This window comes from Cebus imitator, unplaced genomic scaffold, assembly GCF_001604975.1.
Source record: "Cebus imitator isolate Cc_AM_T3 unplaced genomic scaffold, Cebus_imitator-1.0 Scaffold63, whole genome shotgun sequence".
Taxonomy (NCBI): Eukaryota; Metazoa; Chordata; class Mammalia; order Primates; family Cebidae; genus Cebus; species Cebus imitator.
The window spans coordinates 6,515,059-6,525,620 of NW_016107378.1; the positions used below are offsets into that span (position 1 = coordinate 6,515,059).

At 53.2% G+C, this 10,562-nt stretch overlaps 1 protein-coding gene across 1 annotated transcript; it reads left to right on the plus strand.

Annotated features, from left to right (window-relative positions):
• The first annotated feature begins 51 nt into the window (after positions 1–51).
• CBLN1 (cerebellin 1 precursor) lies at positions 52–3,310 on the plus strand. The gene is made up of 3 exons (XM_017530170.1): positions 52–656; positions 816–935; positions 2,245–3,310. Exons 1-3 carry the CDS (start codon positions 393–395, stop codon positions 2,440–2,442), a joined length of 582 nt encoding a protein of 193 aa, XP_017385659.1. The 5' UTR covers positions 52–392; the 3' UTR covers positions 2,443–3,310.
• The last annotated feature ends 7,252 nt before the right edge of the window (positions 3,311–10,562 follow it).

Here is a 10,562-nt window from a genome sequence, read left to right on the forward strand (position 1 = left end):
GCCAGGCCACGGTCCGCGCCTTTGTGCCCGGCGCGCGCTCTCCGCCCGCTCCGGCTGCGGCGCCGGCTGCATCAATAATTCAGAGCGGTGGTGGCAGCGGCAGCGGTGGGTGCGGGCAGGAGGCGGCGGCAGCAGCGGGACCGAGCAGCAGCGGCTATGCATCCAAGTGCGGCTGGGCAGCCGCGGTACCCCTGAGGCCCGGGCGGGGCTCCGGGAACACAGCGCGAAGGGGACGCTCGTCCCGGAGTGCGAGGAAGAGCAGTAGCGTCCAGAGCGGCGGCGGCGGAGCTGCGCACGGAGCCGAGGAGGGGGCTTCGGAGCGGGACTGGGGCTGGGGGGCGGCTGGCGAAAGCAGCCCCGGGGTGGGGGGCGGGGTGGGCGCCGGCGGCGAGATGCTGGGCGTCGTGGAGCTGCTGCTGCTGGGGGCTGCGTGGCTGGCGGGCCCGGCCCGCGGGCAGAATGAGACAGAGCCCATCGTGCTGGAAGGCAAGTGCCTGGTGGTATGCGACTCCAACCCCACGTCGGACCCCACGGGCACAGCCCTGGGCATCTCTGTGCGCTCCGGCAGCGCCAAGGTGGCTTTCTCTGCCATCAGGAGCACCAATCACGAGCCATCCGAGATGAGTAATCGCACCATGATCATCTACTTCGACCAGGTGAGTGCTCCGTCCTCCCGCTGTGTGCAGATTGGGCTGATTAGGGAGGGGTGGCTGGAAGACCGTTGCCCGGTCCTCTCCAAGGGCTCTGCAGAGGCGCGGGTACGACAGTCCGGGACCGATTCCTGCCCGCTCCCCTTCGTTCCTGTCTCGTTGTAGGTGCTAGTGAACATTGGGAACAACTTTGATTCAGAACGCAGCACTTTCATCGCCCCGCGCAAAGGGATCTACAGTTTTAACTTCCACGTGGTAAAAGTCTACAACAGACAGACCATCCAGGTCAGCTGCTGCCTCGGGTTGGGCCCTGGCCCCGTAGGGGGTAACTGGCCGCAGGGGTGCTCGGGCTGTCCGGAGGTGGGAGGCAGGAGTGGCTGCTGCATGTGCTTCGGGCTGCTTGGAGGGACAAATAGCTGGGCCTCTCAGTTCTGCGGCTTCAGCTGCCCTCTACTTTCCTTGTCTCTGGCTCTTGGGATCCAGCCCCATAACCCCCAGAGGCAGAATTTTCTGCCTCCGCCTTCTGGGCCCCTCCGAAGGGTTCCTGGATTGCAGGCACTTCTTTGTAACCGCTGTTGTTAGCGCCCCATACAGCTGCCACTTGGGAAACCTTCCCGGATTCCCGGGGAAGTACCGTCGACTGTACCCCCGATCCCTTGCCCCAGCTCAGAAGCCAAAGAGGCTGCTAGTGTACTTGTCTTCAGCACCACGGACAGGGCACCTGTTTTCCCCGACTTGCCCCCAATTCTTACCCCATGCTGATTCTGGGTTTGAGCTAGCAGCATTTGGCCCTGGAGGGTGAGGGATGGAGAGAAGAGGGAGGGAGGGGGCGTTAGTGCCACTCTCTCCCGGCTCCAGCCTTGTCCCAGTAAGCACTCGCCTGCTCTCCAGGTACCTAAAGGTGTCCAGGTTTCCCTTGGGCGCTGAGAGAAGCGGGACACACAGCTGGGGAGAGGGCACGGGCCCTTGGCTGACGCTGCCACCACAAGGGCAAAACCAGACAGTAGCGGGCGCGGCTGGATGGGGGCGGGAATTGAGCCCCTGCTTTGGAGAGGAAATACGGAGTGCCGCCGAGAGCGAAATTTCTAATCAGAAAATCACAGTGTCTTCTCCACCGCGTCCTGATAACTGGGACCAGGAGGGATCAGGGGCTTTTTGTTTGTTCATTTTTGTTTTTCCGGGAGCGCTGGAAGGACCCCGAGTTGCTGGGTGTTTTTGTTTGTTGTTTGTCTTTTGAGGCTGAGGGGAAACAGGAGAGAGGTCAAAGGTCTCAGGGCGCTAGAGCCACCTCACAGGTTTATTAAATTGGATCACAGAGCACAGTCGAGATTCGCTTGGAGCGCTCATTCGAGAATCTGGAATAAGAGCAACTCCCGTTTTGGGAACAGACCCTTACTCTCACCCAGGTGTTAGGTCTTTCGCCCCACTGGTGCCTCAGCAGTAAGCTGCAAAGCCCCCTTTCCTCCTTTCGTCCCCCGACCCTCCGTGCTTCCAGGCCTTACAGGATGTCAGCCGAGTGCGGGGAGGTTCGCTCCACCGCAGCTTCGGTGCCTACCTAGGTTGCGCCTCTGAAGCGGGCCTTTCTCTTTCTCAGGTGAGCCTCATGCTAAACGGGTGGCCGGTGATTTCAGCCTTCGCTGGTGACCAGGACGTGACACGGGAGGCCGCCAGCAACGGAGTCCTAATCCAAATGGAGAAAGGCGACCGAGCATACCTCAAGCTAGAGCGGGGAAACTTGATGGGGGGCTGGAAGTACTCGACCTTCTCTGGATTCCTCGTGTTTCCTCTCTGACTGGCTCAGCCGGAAGGGAGGCAGGGAGAGGGCGAAGGCAGGAAGGGGAGTGAGAAAGAGGCTGAAATTAAGAGGGCGAGAAAACAACACGACTTGAAACTTCTTACATGTTCCCTAACTGTATCTGGGTGAAAAGGTGCAAGCCCAGCGGTGGGACAACTTTGTCCTTTTCCTTATTAGGAGAAATAAATTCCGCTTAGCTCTGTGCACTCCCATTTCCAAAAATAAACTCGCCTCCCCATGCCAGTTGCAGTAATCAAGAAAGAGACTGCCTTGTCATTGTTTCTTATCCCTAACTTCATGTTCCCTGCAAATTATTTGAAGAAACTGTATTTCACTACATATTCTGAAATCTTTCTCCCTAGCCCCCTCTGAATTCTTCTACCTACTGAAATCTAATATATTGCCCGCCCCCAACCTTTTTTTCCGTTTGAAGAGGGAGTTTTTTATTTACTTATTTTTTATTTGGATGGGGGAGGTAGTTTTAATTTGACAAGTGTTGCTCTTCTTAAAACACCGCTCAAGTTAATTAGCTGAAGATACTTTGAATCCTCGGCTACTTGTTAGCAGAGAAAGGACTCACCCTTAGTGGTGACTGGTTTAAAAAATACGAATATATATCATTTGTACACGAAGAACTCTTCCCAGTGGAAACTGGCTGTGTTTCCGTATTTCTATGTCCTATTCGGAGTGATCGTGAAATCTAAGGCTGCTTGATGTTCTGATGCTTGTCAATGCCGTCGTGCTCTGTGGCTCCATGAAACGCCAAGGAGCTTCTTCCGGACGCTTCCTCTTCCTCTGTAACATACGTGTGAATAGCCAAGATTTAATTTTGCTTTAATCCAATAAAGTCGAAGTGGGACTTTTATTTTTCGGAAATGGCTTTCTAAACTCCGCATTTTCTCCAGCTGCGAGGTTGGGGGTCGGGGGTGCCAGAGGGCGAGGTTCCGAGGGGCAGGAGACTTCGGGGAACGCAACAAGAGAAAGGCCTGGGCGCGAGGGCTTCGTCTCAGAGCGGCCGCCGGCCCGGGAGCTAAGTTTGATTTTTTTCTTTGCGTTCCAAATGCATCAGGAATAGTCCCAGCTTGAAAACTCAAACCATCTTGCCTGGACCGGCAGACTCCACACGCCTCCTGTCCCCGGATGCCTCCTACAGCGTCTGCCCTGCAGTTCCCGAAGCAGCGAAGCCGCGTAAGTTTTATATACCGCCTCTGAATCCAGAGTCCACCCGCCGCGTACTCTGGCGCCCAGGACCTATGATTCCGCGCATTCACAGGACTTTATTCAAGAGGTTCGTCCAGGAGTCTTGATTGTATCGGAACATAATGTGAAAGCAAAATTGAAATAAACGACTTCGTTTTAAGTCTGGAAGGCTGACCCAGTTGCTTCGGCAGCGGGGAGGTCGGGAGCCGGAGCAGCCTAGAGCGAAGGGCCGGGAGCTGGGAACCGCAGCCGGGTGGGTCCCTGCAATTGTGGTTCCTTTGAGAGAAACTTTTTCCTGGCCCAATATTTAAAAATGAATTTAATTTTCTCTAGGGGCGTGGGGAGAAGGGAGAGTTAATAATAAAAAAAATAAGCAACGTTTCTCGGATGGATTTATCCCAGTGGCTCCTTCGAGTTAGAAATTCACGGAGCACAGGGCCTCTGTTGAAACCCGGGATCTGTTGAAACCCGGGCTCGTTCTTCTGCGCGTGCAATCGGGAGAGCCTCCGAGCGCTCTAGCGGGCTCCCTCGCAACCCAGTGGCCCCGGGTCCGCTCCTATCTCTGGAAGGGACTTCGCCAGTGAGGAGTGGACCCGAGTACTTTTCTGTTTCGGCCCAATAGTTTCCCTTCTATCCTGTCAGGCCCCAGGGAAGTGGGAATGAGAAAGAATAAGGGGCCTTAAAGGGATTTAAAAGAAAAACTGTGCTTTTAAGGAAGAGACGTGCTTTCTCTGCACTCTCCTGGTTGGGAGGGAGAGGTTGGAGACAGTTGGAGCCTTTGGCAACAAAACTAGCTCGACCCAGCAGCTCTGCTGGTGCAGAGTCAGCCCTCCTGGCACGTGGAGACCCTACGATCAGTAGGGTGAGTGTAGGCGCGAAGCTCTGGGGTCCTACAGGTTGGAGAGGCACTGCTCAAGGAAGCTGTCCCTGAAGGCTTTGGTGCTCGCTGGGCTGCAGGTGGGTGGGTCACCTCTCTTCCTTAGGGCGAGAGCCACCAGGGTTCTGGTCTCCATGACTTCCTGTTCTGTGGGACCACCAGGCTCTGTGCGGGTGGAGTGACTTTGGCAAGTCCACTCTCAGGCCCTAAATTTGCCCATCCATATCAAGACAGGGAGAAATCTAAACATCTCCTCCTGCTCTGTGGATCCAGCCCTCCTCTACTCCCAGACCAGGAGTCTGCAGATTCTTTTGCCTGGGTGAGTCCCGGCTGCAGTCTGTGGTTAGTGGCTGCTGAGTGGCAGCTCCTGAGTGCTAGGCCTCTGGCTGGGTGCAGGCCAGGGGAAACCTGTGCATCCCGGAACTGGGGCTCACTCCTGATCCCCAGCTCTGGAGCCTGGAAGGTGAGTACAGTGGGAGAAAATTGTCCCCAAGTTGGAAGGAAAGGGGTTGATTTTCCTTTGATTCTGCTGTAGCTAAGCAGACCTCCTTCCTGGGAAAGGATTCCTGCCTCCCACAATGTCCAGACTTGGTAGTGGAGACCCTTCTTAATTGAGTTCTAGACTCCCTCTTCTTTCTCCACCTGCTGACTCCTTCCCTTGCCATCAGGATGACTTCATCTGCCATTGTTGTCTTTATGCCTCCACACCTGCTGCTCTGATTGAAGTTCAAGCACCCCTTCTCTCCTCCACTTTGCAAAATCCTATCCTGCTGAGGACCCAAGAAGCCCAGCTGAAAGGCTACCTCCTCTGGGAAGATGTTCTGTCCACCCAGCACAAGCATTGCTTCCCTGAGGTTCAACACCCCTTTTACATCTTCCAACCAGGCCTTGTTTCATGCTGGTTGGGAAGGGAGACATCTGGGGCTGGGCTTGTCTTTTACTCTGCGTGGGTTCCGCGGGGCAGAGACAGCCCACACAGCACTTAGGTGCTAACGTGGCGAGTTGCCCCAGAGGGCTTTTGGAAGATGCAGGGCTCCATATCTCCCCAACTGCCCTTACCATCAGGCCTGAACCTCCCAGTGGCCTGAGTGGGGCTGTGGATAGCTCTCACCAGGGACCTGGAGGTTCAAGGCCTTAGGGGGATGGAAAAGGAGGGGCACTAGGTAGAGACTCCCTTCCTGCCCCCAGTCAGAGGTTAGGGAGGGGACCGATTCTGAAACCCACACCTCACAGTGGCATTCTGTCATGCTTAGAATCCTTTGGGCCCTTACGGATCGCGGCCCCACCTCTTGCTTTCATCTAAAATAAAATTATACAGATCAGAGCCTGTAGGGGTTCCAAGGCCACTTCCTCATTCAGCCTTACCCTGGTTCCAAAGGCTCCTCCCCAGCTCAGGTCATCTTGGTCACCTCCTCCTAGAAGCCTTCCATGCCTTTCTTCTCCAGCCTCCCTCTTCGGAGTGCGGCCTCTATTACCAGCCTGCCTCCTCCCTCCCCGCACCCCGCCAGTTCTCCCAGGGGCAGAGGCTATGTCTTACTCTGTGCAGCGTTTCCGGCACCCAGCCAGGCTTAAAGGTACGGTGAGAGGAACTCAGGGAGGCTTCTAGGACCCAACGACCCCAGACCTGGCTACTCCGCCCGGTTCCCCACACCGCGCTAAGCGCGAGGGAGCCGCGCAGGCGAGGAGTCGAGGGTGATCGCTGTGGTCTCTGCTGTCTGCGTAGCAGCGCCGGGATGCGCTGGGCCCCGCGCTGGCCCCCCAGCTCGCTTGCTCCCCAGCTGCTGCTTCCACCACTAGCCGAGCTGGGAGCGCGCCTTCCAAGCTGCTCTGGAGCGCTAATGCTCAGAGCCCAGGCGCATCCGCTCCTAATGAGAACATAATTACCCAGATGGAGAGGGAACCTCACCCCGTTCCCTAATTGTTGCCTTAATGGAGTGGTGGTAGGGGATGGTGCGGGGCGGAGGGAAGGCGTGGGACTCTGTCACAGGTTGTAGGTTGGGTCTTGGGCCGCGCGGACCCAGTGGAAGACGAAAGACCCTACGCTGCGGACGTGTGCCCTGCACGTGGCCTCTGGCTTCATATGAGACCTTAGAATACTCTTCCCGAATCTAAGCCTTACTTCAGGGGACTTTCACAAATGCGAGAGGGGGAAGACGTTTGTGTTACTTCCAGGCGATCTTACTTTTCGGATCAGCGTCGGTGAGTCTAAGTATTCCTCCTGGTGTCCAGCCACCCACCTTCTGCAGGTGCTGGGCCTAGTCACCTCCACAGGCTTTCAAACAAAACATTGAAACCTAATATTGACTCTGGGTGAGGAAGTTGGGGAGGGGAGCAGTGGTGCCCTGGAACCCAAGGTCAAACAGACGGAAAACTCAGGCACGTCCGTTTGAGCTAATTCCGGGGGAAAAAAAGAAAAAAGAAAAAAGAAAAAAAAAGAAAGAAAAAGCGGAGACTGGGTGGGATTGCCCAGGGGCAATTACAAAGGTCTCTCAATCTCTTTGCGTAGCCAATACATAGACACTCCCGGTGATCCTCAGCGTCCTCGCATTTCAAATGGGAACAATAATGCCTTTACAACAGAGTAATTGTGAGGACTGTGCTAAAAAGTCCAGAAAGTGATCATCACTGCCTGACACACAGTAGGTGCTGAATAAATGGAGCAACACTAAGGAGCAATTGATACCTGGCGTATCCCAGTCACAGAAATAGGATATACAGGAGCATCTGGGCAGATTCCCAGCGGCATCAAACAGATGTGAAAACTGAAACCAGAGAGCAAGGGAACCTGAATGGGGAAAGTAGGAAAAGGACCCTGTGTTCTTTCTTGTTCCTGCACACTATCCTATCCTCATCCACGTCAACCACAATAACAGGAGATTTTACCCCTTAAATGTCTTTCCTCTTCATCCCTTTGCTTTTATATTTGCATTGACCACTGTAGATGAATGTTCTCTGCGTGTTTGTGGGCTCTCCCATCAAGAACTCTATTGGCATGCCTGTGTCCCTGTTGGGGGTGAGCCCTCCAGAGTAAGAACTGCATCTTCCTCATCTTGCCTGTCCCTGTGCCTCCTACTCAGTGCCTGGCACAGAGCAGGTGTCCTGCAATTGTGTCATGAGCTAACCCAAATTGTGCCTGGCACAGTTGCTGGATATGAACACGGCCAATGAAAGTGCCCTTCAGGGGGCTTCCTGAACCTCTCAGTCCCTCCTGTCTCCCCATCCCTCTACATCAGTAGCAGGAACAATGCTGAAATGGAAGTGCTCCCAGACCTTGGGCAGAGAGGGAAATCTTTCTAGGTACCTGAACTTGCTTTGATCTCTTCTTCCCATTTCACTCTGAGCCCAGACTGTCCCCAGCAAGTCCCAGTTGTGATCCTGAGAAGGCAGTGAGTAGGGACAATGAGAAATAGGCCAGGATCAGATGTATGGGTTGGCGTTTGGATTTGTTGCTATGTTTTCTCACTGGGAAAATGCTTTGCTGTGCATCGATGAGGCTGCCTGCACTTCAGGAGGCAGTGAGGAAACACAGCGCTGCTGATGTCAGGAAGGAGAGCCTCGTGAAAAAACGGAGGTCTTCAGGTCATGTGGCCATAGCCCAGAGCCTAGGGAGATCTTTGTTCATCTTGCTAAGCTCTGAAGACTTCAAGGAGCGGGGTGTAGGGTGAGGGATCAGGGTGATTCATCTGAGCAGACTCCAACCTGACCTCAGTGCTCTGTTTGAGCTCTGTATAACCCTTCCTATACCCTGTTTTTCATTGGCAAAGCCCTCCCTGACCCTTACTCATCAGTTTGTCCTCTGCTGATCACCTGAATTCTCCTATTCAGATCACGCCCGACCACATCTCTGCTGCATGCTAAGCTCCAAGAGGATCAGACCCTTATCTGCAGGCTCCCCACAGTGTGCCCAGTGCCTGGTGCAGTGCCAGGAGTGGTAAATGCTCTTTCAGTGTTCCTTGAATGCATGAGAAAGTGAGCACATGACTGTGTGGACAGATGGATGGAGGGATTCCTGGTTGCATTGTGAGTACATCTGCCTGGCCCACCAGACTGGGTACTCCACAAAGTATCTGTTTTCTCTGCCTTGTTTATAGTTGTGTCCCCAGTGCGTAGCACACTGTTTAGAATACAGTCAGTATGAAAAGTGTTTCTTGAATGAATGAATGAGGAATTACATGTATAATACTTTGGAAGTGTGACTCATGGGATTCTGAGATTCTAGGGTGCAGGCTTGGCACTGTGCTCCTCTGTAAATCCTCGCTGTTCCCCTGAATGTTTATTTTGGAACGGAATTGCATTGTACCTGTTGTCTGGAGTCAAGCCTATAGTACCAGTTGTTTTTGTATGCTGTTTGTCCCTATGCCCAACATACTGTGAGCGCCTTAGAGGGCAGGGCTCATATTTTATTTTCCTTAAAGAAGAGGGATACTCTCCTTTCCCCACCAGCATTTAATAATGGGATTCAGTATTGGTTGATTAGTTGTTTAATCCAGGATCAAGCTGTTCAGCCTATGGCGATGAGTGGTCATTGCAGCCTTAGTGATGGTGGTAGGTGACAAAGATCACAGGATGCTAACCAGCAGGCTTTCCCATGGTACTGGCACACTGGCCAGATGTAAACAGTAGCCATACAGGGTCTTGACCAGTGAGGGGGCTGGTAATTCCTTGTTCATGGATGGCCATAAGGTCACTGGGTTTTTGTTCTAGCTGGAAGCAGAATGGACTCTGAAATCCCATCACAGCTTTGGGTTCTGCTGCAGATCATGGAGTGGAATGGGCTCAGGTGGTTTCTTCTAAAGAAAATCTAAGACTCACCCACCGCTCTCCATTTCTCAGACCCAGTGTCCAGCTGGGAGTTCAGCCCAACAAAGGGTTCTCTGGAACACTCTGCGAGCTGCAGCAACTTGCTTACTCAGGTGAGGCTCAAGAGTCTTTTCTTCCGTCATCAGAAATTAATGCACACTTTCAGGGAAACTTTCAAAGAGGGAAGAGGGAATTACTAACAAAGGAGAGGTAACTGGGCATTTTCTTCCTCCTCATTTAAAAGGCAGCTGTGTGCTCTGCCCAGATCTTATATTGGAAAGACTCTCCTTTGTATTCTGAGAGACTCAAAAATAAACTCCCCAATGTGTACTTCTGCTGAGAAGTTCAGATGATTTTATAATGACTGAGGGGCTCCAGATATGGCATTAAAACACAGCCAATGAGGAGCCTGCTATTTTACTAACTCATCTTGATCAAAGTTGGTCAATTTAGGTCTCAGCAATGTTCCAAATGCTCTCTCTCTTTCTCTCTTTTCAGAGTTCATTTCAGGTAGATGGATTATTTACTTATTCTGAAGGTGCTGAGGGAGAGGGCATGTTAGCAATACCAATTGAGCTGTGGGTGCGAACTCATGGTTCATCCTCACGTGGCATCTGGGTGTCCGGTGTGTTTTCTTCCTCCACATCTGAGCTTTTGATGCTTCCCAAGTGGGGGCTTACTTGGGAGGTTCGGCAGCATGTGGGCCTCAATGACCCCCTGCATCAAAGTGAGTGACAATGGTGCTCTTTGAGGCTGCGAAGCTTGCAGCTGTTTTTCTTGATTGTCTAAATATGTGTCTGTCTCTGTCATGAAAAGTTGGGATCCAGGCTGAGAGCAGAAACAAGTCTGTTCTCCTAGCAGTGACACTATACAGCATCGAGGGGCCCATGCTAATTGGAAGTCTATGCAATGCAAGACTCCACAGACAGCATTGAGGGTCTTTGTGTCTGCATTTCCAGCTTAACATTGTCACTAGCACCCTGCCTTATAGCCCCAGCCCATAGAAAAAGCCATTGGTGGCTAGCTCTTAGAGATCTAATGGGAGTCGTCTTTGTTTCTTTGGAGGAGGTGGGTGGGGACATAGAGTCTCGTTCTGTTACCCATGCTGTAGTGTAGTGTCTTGATCTTGGCTCACTGCAGCCTCCACCTCCTGAGTTCCAACGATCCTCCTGCCTCAGCCTCCCCAGTAGCTGGGACTACAGTCATGTGCCACCATGCCTGGCTAATACACACACACACA

Bases quoted from the DNA above. Each gene is read 5' to 3' on its own strand.
- CBLN1 (XM_017530170.1), top strand. From the start codon at position 393: ATGCTGGGCGTCGTGGAGCTGCTGCTGCTGGGGGCTGCGTGGCTGGCG. The intron at 657-815 runs GTGAGTGCTCCG...GTCTCGTTGTAG, and splicing joins TGATCATCTACTTCGACCAG to GTGCTAGTGAACATTGGGAA. The intron at 936-2,244 runs GTCAGCTGCTGC...TCTCTTTCTCAG, and splicing joins ACAACAGACAGACCATCCAG to GTGAGCCTCATGCTAAACGG.